The 22739-nt window shown below is 62.7% G+C and overlaps 2 protein-coding genes across 2 annotated transcripts; both read right to left on the reverse strand.

Moving 5' to 3' along the window:
• Nucleotides 1-856: 856 nt before the first annotated feature.
• Nucleotides 857-7071, reverse strand: PAQR4 (progestin and adipoQ receptor family member 4). Its single transcript, XM_075928757.2, has 3 exons — nucleotides 6832-7071; nucleotides 2303-2521; nucleotides 857-2025 (listed from the first exon to the last, which is right to left on the reverse strand). Exons 1-3 carry the CDS (start codon nucleotides 6995-6997, stop codon nucleotides 1592-1594), a joined length of 819 nt encoding a protein of 272 aa, XP_075784872.1. The 5' UTR covers nucleotides 6998-7071; the 3' UTR covers nucleotides 857-1591.
• Nucleotides 7072-10097: 3026 nt separating this feature from the next.
• Nucleotides 10098-22398, reverse strand: KREMEN2 (kringle containing transmembrane protein 2). The gene is made up of 8 exons (XM_075928740.2): nucleotides 22089-22398; nucleotides 15141-15407; nucleotides 14935-15059; nucleotides 14661-14814; nucleotides 13409-13741; nucleotides 11819-11956; nucleotides 11494-11566; nucleotides 10098-11147 (listed from the first exon to the last, which is right to left on the reverse strand). The coding sequence occupies exons 1-8, from the start codon at nucleotides 22150-22152 to the stop codon at nucleotides 10868-10870; spliced, it is 1434 nt and encodes a 477-aa protein (XP_075784855.1). The 5' UTR covers nucleotides 22153-22398; the 3' UTR covers nucleotides 10098-10867.
• Between the last annotated feature and the right edge of the window lie 341 nt (nucleotides 22399-22739).

The following is a 22739-nucleotide window of genomic DNA, read 5'->3' on the forward strand; positions in this document are numbered from 1 at the left end:
CTTCATTCACACCCAGTTGGAATCCAGATTAGGAACAGTTTTAGCTGCATTCACACCCAGCCTCTGGACAGGAATCCAGACTGAGAAAGAGTTTGGCTATGTATCCATATGGCCAGTTGGAATCAATGTTCAGACCCAGTTTAGCTACTTTCACACCTATGGTTTCTCAGTCCAGATTGGCTCCCTTTATATGTTCAGACTCCAGATTAGTAATTCAGGGCCCTGTGATTAGGGATTCGAAAACTGTGATTCAGGAATACTTCTGTGTTTGGGACCCTCAGTTGCCTAAGGGAAAGGGGGAATAGTATGTACACCTCAGTGCCAGCAGAAGGTGGAAGTGGAGCCTTGGGGCTCCCAGTGAGCACCATGGGGTTAGCAGCAGATGGGACACGTAGTTAAAAAAGCAGGCTGATGGGGACACAGTCCCCGCTGGTTGTTACTGCACTAGGAGCTGTGACTGCTGCAGAAAGGGGAATCCCTGTTCCTCCCGCTGCAGGGGAGAAAGTGCAGCGCAGGGCTCAGTGACAGGAAATGCCTCCCCTCCCCACCCCACTCTCAGAGTGAAGCAGCAGGAAACGGCACATGCGGTGGAAGCCACTTGGCCCAAGGGTAGTGGCAGTAACAGGATAGAACCCAGGAGTCCTGTTTCTCTTTTCAACCCTTCCCCCACACCTCAGCTGTGTCACTTGTTCCCTCTTCCCTCCAGTTCTGCTGTAACAACAGATTCCCCTGCCTTCCACTCCACAGAGGCCAGCTCATTAGTGTTGGGAGGCAACTCGGACACTGACACTGCCCCTAGCTTCTCCTGGGCCACCTCCCCCCCAGCCCCTACTCAGTGCAGACCCCGGCATCCAGGTACCTCATCAGCCCTTTAAAAAGTAGAAAGTATTGCATGGTGTCAACGTCTGTAGGATACCTGGATACATGGTCTAAAGGGCAGAGGGGCTGCTCCACTCCCTCTCTCACCAAAACAGTGCCCCCATTCTGCCCCCAGTCCCTATGGGCAAACATTGCTGGTGATCCAGAAGGCTCCAGTGGATCGCAGCCTATAGGTTCCATCCCTGGTGGTCCAGAATTACTCTCAGCCCATGGGACTCCTGCTCTGGTGATCCAGAAATCGCCAGAACCGTTAGAAATCCATTGCAGGCCATCCAGAAGACCCCTGGCCAAAAGGAGTGTAGAGGGTGCCTTGGCCAATGGGAATCCATTGTTGGCCAACAGGAGTGGATCCAGAAGACACCTTGGCCAATGAGACTCCATCGCTAGCCATCCAGAAGACACCTTGGAGCAAACAGGAGTGGATCCAGAAGACACCTTGGCCAATGAGACTCCATCGCTAGCCATCCAGAAGACACCTTGGAGCAAACAGGAGTGGATCCAGAAGACACCTTGGCCAATGAGACTCCATCGCTAGCCATCCAGAAGACACCTTGGAGCAAACAGGAGTGGATCCAGAAGATGCCTCAGCAAATGGGAGTCTATTGTTGGCCATCCTGACCCCTCCTCCCCGGGCCAATGGGAATCAATCATGGAATGACCTGGAGGGATGCAGCTACAAGGTCACACCATCCTCACTGGCTGGCGGGCCTGGTCAGTCCTGGGGGCAGGCGTAGTTGGTGACCCACAGCAGGTCGGCCACCACCCCCCAGTGGAGGTAGAGGATGCTGACCACCACCAGCACGTGCATGATCTGGTGGCTGTTGAACCAGTAGTCGAAGCGGCCGGGCTGCCAGCGTTCAGGCACGCGGGAGATGTTGATGACGCCCCCCAGAAGCGCCAGGCCATCCATGATGAGGTACGAGCGCAGCGAGGAGGGGTGGCCTGTGCCCAGGCCTGCCCAGCGCAGGTAGAAGAAGAAGAAGCGGAAGAGGGCCTGCCAGGCAAAGGAGCAGAGCCGCCGCACGTTGGAGTGGGCCGTCACCGCACAGAAGATGGCGTAGCTGGACAGCGCCGTGTAGGCCAGCAGGGAGGCCGTGCGGGGAAGTGGAGAGCAGGCCAGGGTGCAGTAGATGATGGGCAGGGCACCTGCGGGGAGGCAGGCAAATGGGTTAGAGGTGGGTAATTATCTCCTTCCGCACCCCCAGGCAGCCCAGCCTCGCCCATCTGTTCCCTGTAACCCCACTCTGCCTCCCCTCCTCCCGCTTTGGATCCTCGGCCCTAGCTCTGCCTGTCTGATCCCCTAATCCTACCCCTCCATAACCCCCCAGCCAGTCCCCTACACCCTCCATCTGTCCCTCACACCCCAGAGCAATGCCCCCATTACCTCCATAACCCCCAGGCCATGCCCCCCATCCCCACTCACCCAACGTGTTGACCATGCAGACCCCGCACATGTCGAGGGTGAGCAGAGTGTGGTAAACAGCGGGGCCCCCCTCGTGGTTCATGAAGAGATGGTAGAGCACGCTTCCCAGCTGGGGCACCACGCAGGCCAGGTAGTGCACCACAGCCAGCCAGCCCACCGAGATCCGTGCCCACGGGATGGACAGCGGCAGCAGGAAGAGGAAACCCAGCAGAGGGATGCCTGAGACCAAGACAAGAGAGGCTCAGCAGCAGAGACAGGCCCACTGCCCTAAGACAAGCCAATCCAAGGCAGCATCTGCCCCCCCTCAGGGCCACATGCTAGCTCCCTGCCTTGGAGTCCCTCCAGAACCAGCCCTGCCTCCACCCCGGCTCCCTGGACACTCCCAGCGTGACCCCAACTGTTTGTTTCTCTGGGTTCTAGCCCAGCTCTGGGAGGAGAGCGGGGTCTAGTGGGTAGAGCAGGGGCCCGAGAGCCACGACTCCTGGGTTTTGTCCCCAGCTCTACAACAGGCAAAGATGAGAAGGGTTGGAGGCGGCAGCTGGTACCACTATCAGCTCTTCTGGGGTTGGCTGAAGGGACAGCCTCAAGGGCAGCGAGATGATCCGACCCACAGCCCCTGGCTGTTCTAGCCTGGGGCTCCTTGCCACCCCCTAGCTCTGACAGCTCCCCTCGATCCTAGATCCCAGCCCCCACCCCCAAGCTGGGGCAAGAGCCCAGCCCCCCAGCTCTAACCCACTAGACTCCACTGCCCTGCTGACTGCGGCAGGACAATTACAGCTAGCGGCAGTGTATTAATACAGCGCCACCTTCCTTCACAACCCTCCTGAGAGTCCAGTATTTGTACACCCCACCCTGCTCTAGGTCTCTGAAGGGCCTGGCAGGTCCTGTATCCAAGGGCAGAGGCCTCCCAGATCCTGCTGGAGAGGGCTATCGAGCCCCCTCCTTTCACTCCCGTGCCGGGCCCAGGTGTCTAGAGGTGACCCCTCCCTCCCCCATTCCTCCACAGTGCCAAGGGCACCGGGAGCAGAATCAGCAAAGAAAGCAGACGCTGAGCTGTTCTGCTGACAACTGAGAGCCCAGAGTCCATGGCCCCAGCTTCCAGCGGCTGCAGAGGGAATATGAACCAGCAGAGATGCAGCCTGCTCTGGGGTGTGGCAGCTAGAGAACCCGCGCGTATAACGCTGCAGAGGGACGGCTTGCCTCAGGCTTAGAGGCATCCAGCGCCGAGGTATACGAGGCCAAAGCATGACGTACGCTCCAGAGACAATTCCCAATGCCAGGTCTAAACCCTAGCCCACACTCCCCTCCCAGAGCTGTGAGCAGAACCCCGGAGTCCCGGCTCTCCCAGCCCCGCTCCCAACCCACTATACCCCACTGCCCTCCCAGAGCCTGGATAGAACCCAGGAGTCCTGGAGTCTGGGAAGTCTCTTGAGCCCTGGAGCGATGCTGAGAATCAGACAACTCGTGTCAGTGCAGGGCGGTGCCGGCTCAGCCCTGCCAGGGACACCTGTAGGGCAGGAATAGGGCCAGGCACCCAGGTCTAAGACACTTAGGCAGGGAGCTATGCGGGGGAGGCAGGCATTGGCCCTGACGTCAGGGCCCCAGGTCAGACCTGAGCCCTTAATGAGATCATCATTAGGCAAAGAGCTAAAAGCTGAGGGAGGATCTGCCAGGGGGCACTGCTGCAGAGAGAGCGCCCCAGCCCAGATGGGCCGCCTCTCCGTGCTGGCCCGACGGACCCTCTATGAACAGTCCCCAAAGGCAAGTCTCCATCCAACCGGCCCCTGCATCCCAGCACTGGCAATTCCCCCTCAGGGAAACATTCCCCCAGGGCTGTCTGGGCCCCCGCCCTCAAAGTCATTGGGGGGAAGGGAGAACTGCTCAGTTCATGCTACCCTCCTCCCCTACAATTCCTTCTGGCATCCACGTCCAACCTCCCCAGGCAGGATCCCACTTCCCCCACCAACACTCCTGCTTAGGGCAAAGCCCCCCAAATCTCCAGCCCCCACAGGTCCCTCTCCGTACATCTACAGGCCTCATTTTCCTCTGGTCCCCCCATACCTCCCAACACTTCCAGCACCCCATATCCCTGTCCCCACCATGCACATCTCCGCTTCCAAGCCTCCCTCCCCAGATGTCTCTTCTCTTCCTAGACACAGCTCCCCTGACCTGCCCTCTCCAGCAGGATCAGTCCCTCCGCACAGTTCAGTGTCAGAGGGCAATTCAACTCCCTTCCCACGCTCCTGGACCCGCGCTTGGCAGGAAGCATTGATCCTGGCACTGCATGGCAGAGAACAGGGGCTGGCGCCAGAGAACTGGCTGCTGGCCTTGAGCCATCCTTCACTGCAGGCCTCCCAGAACCCGAGATGCAGCCACCTCTGGGCAGGCAACAAGTAAAAACCACACACACCACCACAGCATGTGAGACAGGAAATGAAGGAGAGTCTTGTGGCCATTTAATCTGAGTGGGGACCTAACCAGAGGGGCCAACTGGCCTTTGTCTAACAACACAGCCCTGGACCGTCACCCAGGAACGGGGACCTCATATCCAGCCTCCTGCAGAGACATGGTCATCGCTCGCAGCCCCCTGCTCTAACTCACTAGACCCCACTCCCATGCAAGAGCCAGGGGTAGAGCCCAGGAGTCCAGGCTCCCAGACCACCCACTAGACCCCACTCTCCTCCCAGAATTGGAGATAGATTCCAGGAGTCCTCATCTGACCTCTAAACTGCCAAGCTGCCTCTGCCTCTTCAGGTGACTACCCCCTGAGCTGAGCCGAGCTGATCCCAGCTAATCCCAGGAGATGTCTCAGGCACCAGGAAAAGGGGGGCTATGGGGATGCTGAGAAGGTCACAACTCAACAGCGATTTGCTGTCACTTCTGCCCCAGCCAGTTTCCACCTGGTCCCATAGGCTCTAAGACCAAGGTCCCTGAAGGCCAGAGTGAGGTGACATGGGGGTGCAGGGCAGAGAGGGACCCTGCTGGGGAGAAAACCCAGGAGTCCTGGCTCCCAGCCCCTCTGCTCTAACCACTACACCCCACCCAGGAGTCCTAGGAAGCTATTAACAGTAGCTGATCTGGGGCATCCCCTGCACACACCTTTGCCACCAGCCACTAGTTGGGTAACAGGCTGGAACTGCCCAGCTTGTCTGCTAGTACCAGGGATGCCCCCTCTACACCCACATCCCCTTCCTCAGGGCGTGGGAGCCTAGACTCCTGGGTTCCATGCCTGGCTCCGGGAGGGGAGTGGGGTCTAGTGGTTGGGGCAGGGTAGGAGCCAGGTCTCCTGGATCCCAGTGGCACTTTGCGGGTGGGTTTTGTGCTCAGCTCAGCAGATCGAGGGGGAACGGATGTCAGCTGAGCTCCCAGGGCCTCTCCCGGAGCCAGGTGTCTTTCCTCAGGCCCTGCCGGCTGGGTGGAGACCCAGGAAGCAGCTCTGCTCGTGAACTTGGGACTCACTTGGCATGGCTGCAATCAAGGGCCCTGCCCAACCCCCTCCACTCCCAGAGCTGGGAGAGAATGCAGGAGTCCTGGCTCCCAGCCCCACCATGGCCAGCTCCTGGGTTCTGCTACCCGGGCCAGAACCGCCCTGCTCTCCAGATCTCCCAGGGCTGGAGTGGGGCATGGAGGAGCAAGGGGACTCCTAGCAAGCTCAATGGGGGGGACAGATTAGGGCAGGGCCCGGATGCACAGGCAGGGGACTGGGGTCGAGAGCGGGTGCTTTGCGCTGTAGGTGCTGGTGAAGTGGTGGGCAGAGGCCATGGGGCTCAGGGACTGGTGTGGATGGGACTCTGCACACTCAGCGGCTCAGGGGGTGGACATGGAGTCAGTGCCGAGGGGATCAGGGCGGGGAGGCCAGCGCATGGGGGCAGAGTGCGCCTGCAGAGCACTAGGGGGCTGGTGGGGGGGTAGCCTGCAGGAGGGAGCAGGGTTGGGTGGGATGCAGGTGGGGATCGGTGTGCAGGGAGCACCACTCAATGCGAGGGGGAGGATATTGGGCCCAGGGGAAACACTTCCTGGTGCATGTGGGGGTGCTGCCAGGTGCAGGAGGGGCTCAGCCCCAGGGGAGGCAATTGGGCTGGGAGGTGCCCTGCGGGGTGCACAGAAGGGAGAGGTACTGACAGGTATATGGGGGAGGGGTTGGCCCCACGTGGGGACACTTCCTGGTGCATGGGGGGGGGGGGTCAGCCTCCCAGGGTGGCACTGCTCCGTGCTCGCAGGGTGCATGGGGACGGTGCACAGCGCACTGTGGGGAGGGGATGCGAATGCAGGGGGATCAGGATGCCCAGGGGGTTAGGGTGCAGGTGGTTCTTTCCAGTGCACGGATTGGGCCCAGGAGGGGGAGTGGGGTACGGGGGTTAGGCCCCAGGGGGCTCACAGTGCATACGGGGGACGGGGGGATCAGGATGCGGGGAGGCAGCGGGGCGCAGGGATCGGGGCCCGGGGGGGCAGCGGGGCGCAGGGATCGGGGCCCGGGGGGCAGCGGGGCGCAGGGGATCGGGGCCCGGGGCGGATCGGGGCCCGCTCACCGTGCGTGTAGATGTTGCCCAGCTCGTTGTGCAGGTAGAAGAGGCTCCGCAGGCAGCCCGAGCCCGAGCTGGCCGGCCGGTAGCCCGTCAGCACGAAGCGGTTGAACTGCAGGTGGGGGGGGGAGCTGGCCCAGTCCAGCAGCCGGGGCCCCCCCAGGAAGGCCATGGCCCGGGGCCCCCCCCCCGCGGTCAGCTGCACCGCATCCCGGGGCCGCTGCCTGCCTGCGCCCGCCCGGCCGGCAGCCGCCGCGCCGCGCCCCGCCCCCGCCCGCTGTGAGCTCACGAGGCCCCGCCCACCGCCTCATTAGTATGCACGAGCGAGCCGAATTCCGCCCCTCATTTGCATAGCAACCACGCCCCCCACGGGCTGCGCTGGCGGACCTAACGCGTAATTTGCATAATGACTGCGCCACGTGGTAAATACGAAGTGCACCGCCCCCTCATTTGCATGTGCTTTGCATCGCCAGCCTGTTGAGTAGCTGGGAAACGGGCCGCACGCTGCAAGGATTCCCTGGACTTTTTGTATTTACATAATATGGACACGCCCCCTCATTTCCATGAAACAGGATTCCTGTGTCATCTGGAAGAGGCCTTATTCGCCCGAATTGAGTCTTCATTAGCATAAATGTTGACGCCCGCTGCCTATTGGACAACAGCAGCGCTGGGTGGGGCTGCACACGCAGGCGTTCCTTTATTTGCATAACATATGCAGACCACACCCACGAGTGCCTTATATTAGCATAATCTATGACCGGCCCCAGAAGTGTTCAATTATTTTCATATCCCATATAAGCCACGCCCACTGCTTCCGCTGAGCCCTGTCACCGTATTTGTTGGCTATTGGGCAATGCGGGGTGGCTTGGAAGTTCGTCTATTTGCATAATTCGTATAGGCCACACCCCAAGAGACAGGCCCGCACTTATGCCGGCCTAATTAGCATGATATATGCAAACACGCTCCTCTTCTGCTCTCCGCTCTCGGGTGTCATTTGCATTCGGAAGCCCATTCGCACCGCCAGCTGCCTCCGCTCGCTCATTAGCATACACTTGTCATGCAGAATAGGGTCTTAGCAACGCATATTGCCTCCTGGACCCCACACTGCAGAGAGCCTTCACAAACCCCCTCATCCCCCCCCGGAGACTGGGCTCCCAGCCCCCCCCATCCCCCAACCCCATTCCCCTCCTACAGCCCAGAGAGAACCCAGGAGACTGGGCACCCAGCCCCCCCACCCCACAAACCCCTTCATCCCCCCCCCAGGAGACTGGGCACCCAGCCCCCCCCATCCCCCAACCCCATTCCCCTCCTACAGCCCAGAGAGAACCCAGGAGACTGGGCTCCCAGCCCCCCCCATCCCCCAACCCCATTCCCCTCCTACAGCCCAGAGAGATCCCAGGAGACTGGGCTCCCAGCCCCCCCCATCCCCCAACCCCATTCCCCTCCTACAGCCCAGAGAGATCCCAGGAGACTGGGCTCCCAGCCCCCCCCCATCCCCCAACCCCATTCCCCTCCTACAGCCCAGAGAGATCCCAGGAGACTGGGCTCCCAGCCCCCCCCATCCCCCAACCCCATTCCCCTCCTACAGCCCAGAGAGATCCCAGGAGACTGGGCTCCCAGCCCCCCCACCCCACAAACCCCATTCCCCTCCTACAGCCCAGAGAGAACCCAGGAGACTGGGCTCCCAGCCCCCCCCCCCCCCATCCATCAACCCCATTCCCCTCCTACAGCCCAGAGAGAACCCAGGAGACTGGGCACCCAGCCCCCCCACCCCACAAACCCCATTCCTCTCCTACAGCCCAGAGAGAACCCAGGAGACTGGGCTCCCAGCCCCCCCCATCCATCAACCCCATTCCCCTCCTACAGCCCAGAGAGAACCCAGGAGACTGGGCTCCCAGCCCCCCCCATCCATCAACCCCATTCCCCTCCTACAGCCCAGAGAGAACCCAGGAGACTGGGCTCCCAGCCCCCCCCATCCATCAACCCCATTCCCCTCCTACAGCCCAGAGAGATCCCAGGAGACTGGGCACCCAGCCCCCCCCCCCCATCCCCAGCCCCCCCCATCCCCCAACCCCATTCCCCTCCTACAGCCCAGAGAGATCCCAGGAGACTGGACTCCCAGCCCCCCCCCATCCCCCAACCCCATTCCCCTCCTACAGCCCAGAGAGATCCCAGGAGACTGGGCTCCCAGCCCCCCCCATCCCCCAACCCCATTCCCCTCCTACAGCCCAGAGAGATCCCAGGAGACTGGGCTCCCAGCCCCCCCCCCCAACCCCATTCCCCTCCTACAGCCCAGAGAGATCCCAGGAGACTGGGCTCCCAGCCCCCCCACCCCACAAACCCCATTCCCCTCCTACAGCCCAGAGAGATCCCAGGAGACTGGGCTCCCAGCCCCCCCCCCCATCCATCAACCCCATTCCCCTCCTACAGCCCAGAGAGAACCCAGGAGACTGGGCTCCCAGCCCCCCCCATCCCCCAACCCCATTCCCCTCCTACAGCCCAGAGAGATCCCAGGAGACTGGGCTCCCAGCCCCCCCCCATCCATCAACCCCATTCCCCTCCTACAGCCCAGAGAGATCCCAGGAGACTGGGCTCCCAGCCCCCCCCCCCCCATCCATCAACCCCATTCCCCTCCTACAGCCTAGAGAGAACCCAGGAGACTGGGCTCCCAGCCCCCCCCATCCATCAACCCCATTCCCCTCCTACAGCCCAGAGAGATCCCAGGAGACTGGGCTCCCAGCCCCCCCCCCATCCCCCCCCCCCCCCCATCCCAACCCCATTCCCCTCCTACAGCCCAGAGAGATCCCAGGAGACTGGGCTCCCAGCCCCCCCCATCCATCAACCCCATTCCCCTCCTACAGCCCAGAGAGAACCCAGGAGACTGGGCTCCCAGCCCCCCCCCCCCATCCATCAACCCCATTCCCCTCCTACAGCCCAGAGAGAACCCAGGAGTCCGGGCTCCCAGCCCCCCCCCCCCAACCCCATTCCCCTCCTACAGCCCAGAGAGAACCCAGGAGTCCGGGCTCCCAGCCCCCCCCCCCCAACCCCATTCCCCTCCTACAGCCCAGAGAGAACCCAGGAGTCCGGGCTCCCAGCCCCCCCCCCCCAACCCCATTCCCCTCCTACAGCCCAGAGAGAACCCAGGAGTCCGGGCTCCCAGCCCCCCCCCCCAACCCCATTCCCCTCCTACAGCCCAGAGAGAACCCAGGAGTCCGGGCTCCCAGCCCCCGCCCCCGTCGCCCCGCACCAACGCTAAAGAGGAGCCATTCCCATATGGAAAATAATTTAATCCGAGCTCATTCTCATCCCATCTCTCTTCCCGCGTTGGAGCATGTCGCTGTGGGGCTGGAGGAGTGCACCTCACGTGGGACACAGAACCCCATGCAGGGGGGACTACGCCTCCCTGCCCACAGATCCCCTGTGGCTGCACAAGTCCCCCCCCCCCCATACTTCCCATGGTGCCCATATGTGCCCCGTGGCACTGGGCTGCACTTCTCATCTCCGGGGGGGCATCTGGTCCCCCAAGCCAGCCAGTCTTCTGGCCAGGATCCTGCCCCCCGAGGCTCCACTCCTGGCCAGCCCATCCCTCACCCTGGGGCCAGCCACTTCTTTCAGGGGGTCAAACCAGCATCAGCATGAAGGGGCAGCCACAGCGTCAGGCACGGGGGTCCACCCGTGAGGCCCAGCTGAGAGCAGCAGGCAAGGCCACCCATCCCCTCCTCGATGGCATCTCTGGTGGCTGGCGCGGCGGCGGAGAGTCATGTCCCCTGTTTCGGGGGGGCAGTGGAGCATGAGACATGGGTCTCGCTGTGGGGCTGAGGGACAGCAGACCATGGGGCACATCATGAACCCCCATTTCTGGGTCCCTGTGCAGTAGGAGGCTACAGAGGGTAGCAGACACTTGAGGCATGAACCCCCATTTCTGGGTCCCTAGGCAGTTCCAGGGTTCCCCCAGCTCTTCTCCGGAGCAGTCTCTCTGCAGCTGCCCTCTCTATGGAGGGGAATTCTGGGGGTGCGTGACTCTGCCCCCCCCCCCCCCGACTCAGCTGGTGGACAGGAGCGACTTGAGAGAGGACTGGCTGGTTGGAGTCAGGTTCTCCAAGCTGTGGCACAGGCAGGTGCAGTCGGAAGCAGCCTCGTCGTCGGAGCCAGGGAGCGGTGGGGGGTGCCGGGAGTTGTGGCCAGTGCAGATCAGCACGTCCGTGTGCCGATAGGCCACGGCCCAGGCCTCCCCCGTCAGGCACTGGCATCGGCATCGGGGTCCCAGGGTGGAGAAGGAACCGGGCAGTCCCCCACTTTTCTTCTGCACAAAAAGGCAGGTCCTGCAGAGGAAGCCCCAGAACTGGTGGGACAGGGCACCGCAGCCACACTGCACCTCACTCTCAGAGCAGGGCAGAGAACCCAGGCTCCCAAGCCCCTGGCTTTAACCACTAGTCCCCACTCCCCTCCCAAAGATAGAACCCAGGGATCCTGGCTCCCAGCACCCCTGATCTAACCACTAGCCCCCACTTCCCTCCCAAAGCCAGGGACAGAACCCAGGAATCCCAGCGACCAGCCCCCCTGCTCTAACTACTAGACTGCACTCCCCTCCCAAAGCTGCGGAGAGAACCCCAAATCCTGGCTCCCAGCCCCCCGCTCTAACCCACCATTCCCATCCTGGGATCTCACCTTTTCCGCAGGTGGTATGAGAAGATGAGGAGCATGAGGAGAAAAGCCCCTGAAGCTGTGTACATAATCCAGCCTGAGAGAAGGAACAGGTAGAGATTATGTAGGACCTACAAAAATGGCTGAGAAAACAGTGTATGTGAGTAAGGGTAGTTGAATATGAGCTGGAAGGGGAAAGCCCTGGCCAGGTATGGAAGTGCAGCAAGGCAGGAATTGGGATCAGTGGCCCCACGTCCCATTCCACACCCCTCACCCAGCCAGTGTCCCTCCCTGGGGCTGGATGGGAGCTGATGCCCTGCAGGGAGAAGCCCTATGTCCCATTCCCCACCTCCGGCCCCGATGGTTAGATCTTCCGTGCTGTGGGTCCAGCTGGCGTTGAACTGGTCTGTGGAGGTTGGATGCATCAGGGCACTGGGCAACGTCTGGGAATCACCCTCCGAGGTCTCTAACACGGGGTCCTTCACCCCTAGATACAGAGAGAGTCAGCCATGAGCCCCCTAGCACTGCCCTGGCCCAATGGGGCCAGCAGTCAATGCTGCTGAGCATGCCCTGCTTCCTGCCCCGCAGCACCCCCTAGTGCCGCCCTGGGGCACTGGGCCAGCCCTGCCTGCCAGGGGAGAGCGCCCCCTGCTGAGCCCTGCCCCACTTCCTGCCCCGCAGCGCCCCCTAGCGCCGCCCTGGGGCACTGGGCCAGCCCTGCCTGCCAGGGGAGAGCGCCCCCTGCTGAGCCCTGCCCCGCTTCCTGCCCCACAGCGCCCCCTAGTGCCGCCCTGGGGCATTGGGCCAACCCTACCTGCCGGGGGAGAGCGCCCACTGCTGAGCATGCCCTGCTTCCTGCCCTGCAGCACCCCCTAGCGCCGCCCTGGGGCATTGGGCCAACCCTACCTGCTGGGGGAGAGCGCCCACTGCTGAGCCCTGCCCCGCTTCCTGCCCCGCAGCGCCCTCTAGCGCCGCCCTGGGGCACTGGGCCAGCCCTGCCTGCCAGGGGAGAGCACCCCCTGCTGAGCCCTGCCCCGCTTCCTGCCCCGCAGCGCCCTCTAGCGCCGCCCTGGGGCACTGGGCCAGCCCTGCCTGCCAGGGGAGAGCACCCCCTGCTGAGCCCTGCCCCGCTTCCTGCCCCACAGCGCCCCCTAGTGCTGCTCTGGGGCATTGGGCCAACCCTGCCTGCCGGGGGGAGAGCGCCTACTGCTGAGCCCTGCCCCACTTCCTGCCCCACAGTGCCCCCTAGTGCCACCCTGGGGTACTGGGCCAGCCCTGCCTGCCAGGGGAGAGCGCCCCCTGCTGAGCCTGCCCTGCTTCCTGCCCTGCAGCGCCCCCTAGTGCCGCCCTGGGGCATTGGGCCAACCCTGCCTGCCGGGGGAGAGCGCCCACTGCTGAGCCCTGCCCCGCTTCCTGCCCCACAGCGCCCCCTAGTGCTGCTCTGGGGCATTGGGCCAACCCTGCCTGCCGGGGGAGAGCGCCTACTGCTGAGCCCTGCCCCACTTCCTGCCCCACAGCGCCCCCTAGTGCCACCCTGGGGCATTGGGCCAGCCCTGCCTGCCAGGGGAGAGCGCCCCCTGCTGGGCCCTGCCCTGCCACTAGGGAGGAGATTCCCGGAGGGAATTTCCAGGCTCTGACTGCATACCTGCTGCTAGCGAGTGACATCCCAGCCTCCCTTCCCAGGCAGGTGTTCAAGTGCCTAATTACAGACCCCGGCTCCAGCCCCCAGGGTGTCATTAGCAGCACCTGGGAATCTGAGGATCCGAGTTCAAAGGCAAAGGCAGCTGCACCCATAACCGCCCTCCACCCCCATATCCCAGAGGCAGCTTACAAACCCTCAGTGGGTGTTACCCAGCCGCACCCAGAGGGGCCGTGTCTCAGCTCCAGGCAAGGGGGCTCCCTATGAATCCCACAGCCCTGATAGAACCGCATCTCTCACCCCGGTAGGCCACTGCGAAGCCCTGGGCAGACAGGAGCTGGTCGGAGCGAAAGCTGAGGAGGAGGGTGTCAGTGGGGAGGAGGAGGGCAGGGCCGGGGCGGTGATGCCCGTCAAACTGCTCCAGGAGACGGCGGCTGTGCCCATCCCACAGCTCCAGCTGATCATTGGGGTCCCGGATCTCGAAGATCTGGAAGCGGAGCTCTATTGCGCTGGAGCCCGGGGGGCGCAGGACCCAGGAACAATTGCTGTCGGGGCCATAGTCGTCTGGGAAGTCTGGGGAGTAGATGACCCCTGAGGGGGCACTGAAGTTCCCCTGGCAGGCCCCCACAGAGACTGCAGGGGTCAGGAGAAGAGCAGGGGTGAGTAACTGAGGGGAGGCCAACAGGGCTGAGGTGTGGAAAGGGTTAATGATCTGGGACTATGCTGATCTGCAGCACAGCGCCCCCTAGTGCCACACTCAGGCCAGCCCTGCCAGCCAGGGGAGCACGCCCCCTACTGGTCCCCCCTCCCTGCAGCACAGCGCCCCCTAGTGCCACACTCAGGCCAGCCCTGCCAGCCAGGGGAGCACGCCCCCTACTGGTCCCCCACTCCCTGCAGCACAGCGCCCCCTAGTGCCACACTCAGGCCAGCCCTGCCAGCCAGGGGAGCACGCCCCCTACTGGTCCCCCCTCCCTGCAGCACAGCGCCCCCTAGTGCCACACTCAGGCCAGCCCTGCCAGCCAGGGGAGCACGCCCCCTACTGGTCCCCCACTCCCTGCAGCACAGCGCCCCCTAGTGCCACACTCAGGCCAGCCCTCCCAGCCAGGGGAGCACGCCCCCTACTGGTCCCCCACTCCCTGCAGCACAGCGCCCCCTAGTGCCACACTCAGGCCAGCCCTCCCAGCCAGGGGAGCACGCCCCCTACTGGTCCCCCACTCCCTGCAGCACAACGCCCCCTAGTGCTGCCCTGGGGCATTGGACCAGCCCTGCCAGCCAGGGGAGAGCGCCCACTACTGGTCCCCCACTCCCTGCAGCACAGCGCCCCCTAATGCTGCCCTAGGGCATTGGACCAGCCCTGCCAGCCAGGGGAGAGCGCCCCCTACTGGTCCCCCACTCCCTGCAGCACAGCGCCCCCTAGTGCTGCCCTGAGGCACTACATCCAGCCCTGTCTACCAGGGGAGAGCACCCCACTCTGCTCCCTGCAGCACTGTGCCCATACCCATCTCCCGCAGGTTCCCCCCCACCTTCTCCCTCCTGCCCAGCCCCTGCTCACCGTCATAGACCCCGATGCGGCCATCCCCCCCGCACAGCTCGCTGGCTTTGCCGAAGCAGACCTGGTCACACTCCACAGCCCCCACGGGCTGGGCCCACCGCAGGTCCCCCTCACTGCCGCAGAAGCAGGCGCACCCGGCCTCCACGCCAGCGAACTGCAGGGAACAAAGGGTTACATCCACCTGCCCAGCCAGCCCCCTCTCAGGGGTGCCAGCTCCGCTCCAGCCCCAGGCAGGGGCACCGGCCGGCTCAGCAGGGCGGGCACGGGGGGTTACCTTGTAGCCTCTCTTCCGGCAGTAGCGGATGCAGTCTTGGACGGTCAGCTTGGGGGAGGTCCCGCTGCTGCCGCTCAGAGTCGGGGGGTTTCCTGAGTCTAAGAAGCAGCCGACGTAGCCAGGCACTAGGAGGAGGAGAGAGGGGTTAGGTGCCAGGAGCCCGCCATCGGGCCCAGCGCCCATGCCCGGCTCCCGCGGGTGCTCACTGTGACAGGTGGGGATGTCGCAGTACTTCCAGTAGATCCCCTCTTCCGTCTCCAGGACGTAACACCAGGGCTGCACGTCCCCGTCCGGGTTGCGGCAGGCGTTGTGGCTGCCCAGGCCCCACTCCCCGTTGGGGTACTTGGCCGTGTTGTAGGCGTGCTTCTGGGTCTGGTTCCAGTAGAGGCAGGGCTGGCCCCCACCATTGGGGGAAGTGTGGTTCTGGGCCCCCCGGTAATCGGCACCATTCACTGTGAAGCACTCGGAGGGCTCTGGGGGTGGGGGAAGAGGGGTAAGCAACTCCAGGAGTCCTGGCTCCCTACCCCCCTGCTCTAGCCTACCGGGCCACCCCCCAGAGTTGGGGATAGAACCCAGAAGTCCTAGCTCCCAAGCTCCTCTTGTTCTAGCCCACCAGATCCCCTGCCCCTCCCAGAACCCAGCGCTCTCTTGATGTACAGCGACTGAGCACTGCCGGACACCAGGGTGGCCTCGTGGCGTGTTGCTACTGGGGCGTTGGAGCTGCGGGGAAGAGGTTGGAGGAATATGTAGGTGGGGGAGCCACAAGGAAGGGCCAGGCGTGGTCTCCTACCCCACACAACCCAGGAGTCAGTCCGTGGCTGGGCCAACCGGTCGTGACTCCATCCCCACCCCAGGACACATGGCTGGCCTCTCTTGGAACAGGCTGTAAGAGGCCACCTGCAAGCGCCAGGCTGTCCTGTGCTGCAAGAGAAGACCCTAGAATGGGAGGGGAAGAGGACTCATCGGAGAAGACAGCAGGGGCCTGAGACCCGAGGGCATAGCAATGGGCCGGCACACAGGGGAGCAGAGAGGAGACTCGACAGCGGGGAGGGCAGAGCAAGACCCAGTGGCCGGCTGGGAAGGGGATGAAGGCTGCAGCCCAGAGAGGCTCTCTGATTGGCCAGCGGTTTCAAGCCCTCTCTCCTTCAAGCACAGGTGGTGACTGTTGTGCACTGGTCTCTCCACTGTACAGGAGCCCTGCACAGTCTTCTGTTTGGGGGCAAACACCTGCACAGGCCAACAGCCCGGTGGGATCGGCCAGTGGCGGGACAGGGATCCGGAAGTTCCTAGCACAGACTGACACAGGCAGTGGGGTGTGATTCAGTCGTCTTGCTCGAGGACTGAGGCAGGTCGAGCATTTCCGCAGCTGCACCCATGGCTGGGCTGTCCTCTCTGGGACCCACCCTGCTCACCCCACATGGGCAGGGGGCTAGAAAAAGTGCCCTAAAATAGTCTTGCCTCTTTTCTTCCTGGCTGGACAGCCACATCCAGCAGGATCTCCGCCCCGGCGGTCAGAAAGGCAAGAAACTTTTCAACTTTGGAACTTGGAAGGGACGTATCCACATGGACAACTCAGACGGTGACCGACCAGAGGGACGTACAGCTATCAGTGCGCGTGAACGGAATCGGTTTGACGGTGAGATGGCTGCCTTGTCCCAGACTGGAAGAGCTGCTGAGGGAGGAGAAAGGAGGAGACGCCGACCCGGCCCTTTAAGAAAGGGGACAAAGCGCACTGTGGAAACTATCCTGGGATCTCTCCTTGCTGCTGCAGGCAACGTTCTTGCAACCCGTCTCCTGCCCCTGTCAGAAGACGTTTTACCCGAGTCACAGAGCGGTTCCGACCATGTCGCAGAACTGTGGATACCATCTGCACGGCACGGCAGCTGCAAGAAAAGTGTCGGGAGCAAAACTGAGCACTGCACATGGCTTTTATTGATCTAGCTCAGGGTTTCCCAACCTATGGGTCAGGACCCAAATATGGGTCGCCATTCCATTTCAAACGGGTCGCCAGGTGTCTCCCCAGGTGGCTCTTAAGGAATCATTCACACATTTTTTGAATTGCCCTGGGTCACTAAGTCTTCCTGAATTGTCAAAATGGGTCCTCATCTGTAAAAGATTGGGAACCTCTGATCTAGCTATAGCCTTTGACTCAGTGAATGCCGGGCCCTTTGGACTTTCGAAGATCAGCTGTCCTGACAAATACATCAGTGTCCTAAAGCTGCTTCATGACAACCTGAAAGCGACTGTTCTGAGCAGCACTGTGACCCTTTCGAAGTGCAAACAGCAGTCAAACAGGGCTGTATCATCACCCCAACCATGTTCACGGTCTTTCTGGCTGTCATTTTCAACCTCATTGCTGGGAAGCTCCCGGCTGTCCTTGAAATCATCTACAGAATGGATGGAAAGCTGTTTAGGCTCGGCAGGCTGAAAGCTAAGGGTACGTCTACACTGCGGGGCTAACGTCTCATTAAGCTGCGCAACTTCAGCGACGTCAATTGTGTCGCTCAAGAGGAAATAGCGTCACTCGGCTTTTGGCACTGGCTGCACAGCAGGAAGTCGAAGGAAGAGCACGCTGCCTCCAACTTCCCTTGCTCCTTGTGAAATGAGGTTACAAGAGACGGAGTAAGACATGCTCCAGCTCGACAGTATTTTGAAATAGCAGCTTGTAGTGTAGACGTGCTCTCTGTTATTTTGGAGTAATGTCGGTTATTCCAAAATAACACTGCTCTGTAGCTGTATCATGGGGTTACGTCTACACGGCAGGCTTCTTGCGCAAGTGACCTTCTGCAAAAGGTCTTCCACAAGAGCGCGTCCACACTGCCGTGTGCTTTTGTGCAAGAAAGCTCTGATGGCCATTTTAACCACCGGGCTTTCTTGCGCAAGAAATTCATGTTGCCCGTCTACACTGGCCTCTTGTGGAAGAGCTCTTGTGCAAGAGGGCTCATTCCTTGTGGGGAGAGGAATAACTCGTCCAGAAGAAGCCCTGTTTTCCGACGCTGGACTGTACATGTACTTGCGTAAGAACGCGCGTGCAGTGTGGACGCTCTGCAAGTTTTTGCGCAAGAACAGGTGTAGACGTAGCCTAGGAGTAAGATTTCCACCACATCTGTTGTGGAACTTCAGTATGCTGATGGTAATGCAATTTGTCCACTCTGAGAAAGATCTTCAGGCAATCTTGAACGTGTTTGCTGATGCCTATGCATGGCTTGGTCTCAGCCTCAACACCAAGAAGACCAAAGTGTCCAAAAGAGGCACCATGTGCCCCATATATTACAATCAACGGAGAGGCACTGGAGAAGGTCGTTCATGTTCTCTGCCTTGCAAGTTCTCGCTCCTCCAAGGCAGATGTTGATGTAGAACTCCAACATCATCTGAGCGGTGCCAGTGCGGCCTTTGCTCCTTTATGGCGCAGGGCTTTTGAAGATCGTGATGTTCGAAGAGACACCAAACTTCTTGTCTATCAAGCCGTCATTCTCCCAACACTGTTGTATGGGTCTGAACCCTGGACAAGCTACAGACATCACTTGAAAGTCCTTGAGCGTTATCCCCAACGCTGCCTCCGCAAGATCTTGAAGATCAATGGGAAGACAGGAGCACTAACATCAGTGTCCTGGGAGAGGCAAAGACCACCAGTATCGAGAAAACGATCATCCGTCAGCAACTGCACTGGACTGGTCCCACTGTGCGGGTGCCAGACCGTCGCCTCCCAGAACAGGCCGTGTTCTCAGCTGGAAGGACGCCGTCACGCAGGAGGACAACGCAGCCTTCTAAGGACTTGCTGAAAGGTCGCTTACAGAAGCGCAACGTTGACGTTGGCCCTTGGGAGACGCTCAAACTGGAGACAAGTCCGACGCGACTTGAACTTGCCCGCCGCTGACATGCTGAGGAGGAGAAGAGGTGCAGGAGGAATAGGAGACTGGCTTCTAGTTATGGCCAGCAGCCTCCTGCTGTACCTGGAAGCATCTGTCCTCGCCTGTGGTTCAAGGATCGGCCTCACCAGCCGCCTGAGGGACCACAACTCCCATGGGAGATGATCATACTCGGCAACACATGATTGCCCATCCTCAGCCATTGGGACAGAGCCTTCAGCGAAGGGGCCGGTTCTCCATTGTCTGGCGGCTTCACATCGAGACGGGATGTCTCCCTGGGAGGTGCATTAGTCAGCACACAAGCTAGTAGGCACCATGCAGGAGTAACTGGGAGAAAATCGCCCACCCGGGTTATCTGGGCGGTGAGATGTCTCAGGTGTTTGAAGATGGGGGGGGTGGAGAATGGACAGTGGGGAGGATGGAGGCATGGGGGGGGTAGAGAAGCTGCAGGGATGAAAGGGAGGAGGGGGCTCTCAGATGACAAAGGGAGGAGGGAGACAGGGAAGATGGAGCGGGAAGCGGTTCCTCCTGGGCTGCAGAGTCGAGGGTCAGACTGGCGAGCTGGAGGCACGCTCCTGCCTCCGGAAACCGAGCTGGGGGCTTGGCTCCGGCTCCAGTGCCCTTCAAAGGCGTGAGGAGTCGGGAGCCCTCCCCGGGGCACTTCTGATTACCGTGGGGAGTGAGGCGCTGCCAAGCGGGCGCCTGGCTCAGAGCTCTGGCCCGCCCTGGGATGAATCAGAGGACGCATCTGGCTCCAGGGCCGCAAAGGGGTGGAGGAGATAGGTGTGACGGAGCCGGATTGCAGAGCGCTTTCTCAGGGAGAAGGACCCTGCCTGAGGTGGGAAGCGGCAAGGTAGGCCCGGCTGGGAGAACAGACAGCAGATGCCTGTGCTGATTGTGGATGGGTCTGGACAGAACAGGGAGACTCTGGCTCCCCAGGGCAGTGGGGGCTAGTGGCTAGGGCAGGGCAGGTGGGTGCAGCTTGTTCAGACTCCCGACGGCAGAATCCAGGCCCATTTCATGGTCTGCCACATCTGGAAGAGCTGCAACAGCTGCAGCTGGAGCAGCTGCCAGGCCTCCCCTTCGGAGAGATGCTGGTGTGAGGGGGCGGACAGCCCTGCCACACAGCACGTCAACAGGATGTGGGGGCATGGCAGCCCCCTGAGCACAGGAGGGAGACCCCACTCTCCACCCGAGCTGGGGAGAGAGCCCAGGAGTCCTGGCTCCCCGCCCCTCTAACCACTAGACCCCACTGCCCTCCCCGAGCTGGGAATGTTGTCCTCAGCTCTGGAAGGGGAATAGGCTGTAGTGAGTCTGAGCAGTGGGAATTGGGAGTCTGGGTCCCACAAACAGTTATCCCCCTGCAAAGATGAAGAAGCCCCATTGGGGCTCATCTCTCCTCCCCCCAGCCCTGTAACCAGACCCTGCCCCCCCCACCTCCCCATTCAGAGTCCCTGTGGCAGACGCAGGGCTCTAGGGACCAGCCCCACCTGTTGTCATGCATGAAAATAGCCAGCGTTATGATGGACAGGTGGCTGGGGGGGTGGCGCCATGGGGGGCTCTGATCCCTCACAGGGGGCTTTGTGGGGCGGCACGGAGCCGGCTGCAGGAGGCGGTAGGTTTCCTGGCGCCTGGCAGCTGGTCCAAGCAGCTGTCCGTGGCCTTAGCTCCCAGCAGGAAGCATGGGGTGCCCATGGGGGGACGATAAGAAATGGGGGTCACCTTGCAGGGAAGGGGAAAAGGAAGGAGGCAGGTCTCCGGGGCTCTCCCCCTGGTTCGGGGAGGGGAGTGGGGTCGAGTGGTTAGAGCAGAGGCGGAGGCTGGGAGGCAGGACTCCCGGGGGGAGAGAGGGAGCTCTCATGGCTCTCGGCCGCCAGCCCTGGTCTGTGCCAAGCAGAGATTTGCCCCGGCCGGGCACAGTTTCCGGACATTGGCTCTGGGTTATACAATGTGACACCTCCTAGCTCGTCGGCTGCCCTTTGCCGGGCCGGGGGGTCTGCACTTCCATTGTCCCAGCTGCCCGGAGACATACACCGCTGCGGACTCCCATGCGCAGCCCCCACCCTCGGGATGCTCCATGGCCGGATCTGGAGGGGTAGGCACTGGCAGAGACGCAGAGACACAGCGCTGGAGAGATGGAGGGGCATGTGGGATGGCTGGGTGGAAAGAAGCCAGGAGTCCTGACGCCAAGCCTCTCCTCTACCCACTAGACTCCACTGCCCTCCACACAGCCCCAACCTCTGGCACAGCACTTCCTGCCAAGCCCTCTGCCCCACAGCACCCCCTCTGGAGCCCCACAGCACCCCTCTCGAGCCCCACAGTGCCCCCCGCCAAGCCCTCTGCCCCACAGCACCCCTCTCGAGCCCCACAGCACCCCGCCAAGCCCTCTGCCCCACAGCACCCCCTCTGGAGCCCCACAGCGCCCCTCTCGAGCCCCACAGTGCCCCCCGCCAAGCCCTCTGCCCCACAGCACCCCCTCTGGAGCCCCACAGCGCCCCTCTCGAGCCCCACAGTGCCCCCTGCCAAGCCCTCTGCCCCACAGCGCCCCTCTCGAGCCCCACAGCACCCCCGCCAAGCCCTCTGCCCCACAGCACCCCCTCTAGAGCCTCTGCCAAACCCTCTGCCCCACAGCACCCCCTCTAGAGCCCCACAGTGCCCCCTGCCAAACCCTCTGCCCCACAGCACCCCTCTCGAGCCCCACAGCGCCCCCTGCCAAGACCCCTCCACCCTGTTACCCGCCCCACTGCTCCCCCGCTAAACCCCTTCCCCTGCTCCCTGCCCCACAACTCTGTGAATTTCCCCATGGGATCTGCCAAGCGCTGACCCCGCCCGGCCCTGTTTAGCCTGTTTGTTTTGTTTTGCTGGGCCCCGCACATGGCATCTCGGCCCAGGGCTGGCGCTGCCAGGAGCCCTGGATTCTCTGTTCCCCCCAGGCCAGGGACCGACTGCGGCCCTGGGACCTCCCCGCGCTGGGGGGGGGGGGGGGGGGTCTGGCACCTGTGTGGGGCGGGAGTGCGATTGGCTGAAGGGAGCCTCCTGCCACAGCTGACAGCCCCCTGCCCAGCCCTGCCCGCCTCCTCCAGGGGTGCCACGGGGATCTCTGGGGAGCAGGGGTTTTGGGGGCGAGGGCCCGAGCCCCCCGAGCCCCTCTGCAGGGTGTAACGCCCCCCCCCTCGTATGCACCCCCTGGCCAACTCCTGCCCGGGAAAGGGACAGAACGCAGGACGCAGGACTCCTGCCACCCGCTGCTCTAACCACTGGCCCCCACTCCCCGCCGGGACTCACCGTCTCCCCGCAGCCCGGCCGCGCCGTGCAGGGTCAGGAGGAGGAAGCCGCGAATCCAGAACATCCCCGCTCCGGGCGGCCCCGCCAGAAGGGGGAGCGAGCCGGGATCTGCCCCTGCTCCCGCGGGGCCGCCGGGCGCCGCTCCGGCTCAGGCGGGCAGGCGGCAGGGCTGGAGCGGGCCGGCTCTGCGCGGCTCTGAGCCCGCTGCTCCTGCCAGCGCCCGGCTAGGGGACTGCCTGCTCCATGAGCCCGTCTGCAGCCCCGCTCCTGGGACACGGAGCTCCCCGCCCCCCCCCGGGACGTCCCAGCCCCCCCCACGGGGAGGGCCCAGGCCGCCTCGCGTCTCCCGCAGGCAGCCCTTGAAATCCGAGCCCAGCCTGGGATCCCGGCCAGCGGCTGGGAGCGGCCGCCAGCTCCGCCCGGCCCCCGAGAGAACCCAGGCGTCCTGGCCCCAGCCCCCCGGCTCTAACCACTAGACCCGGCTGCCCTCCCGGACCCAGGGATAGAACCCAGGCGTCCTGGCCCCAGCCCTCACCACTAGACCCGGCTGCCCTCCCGGACCCAGGGATAGAACCCAGGCGTCCTGGCCCCAGCCCCCGGCTCTAACCACTAGACCCGGCTGCCCTCCCGGACCCAGGGATAGAACCCAGG

The sequence above is a fragment of the Pelodiscus sinensis genome, chromosome 5, assembly GCF_052426305.1.
Source record: "Pelodiscus sinensis isolate ZL-2025 chromosome 5, ASM5242630v1, whole genome shotgun sequence".
Lineage (NCBI taxonomy): Eukaryota > Metazoa > Chordata > Testudines > Trionychidae > Pelodiscus > Pelodiscus sinensis.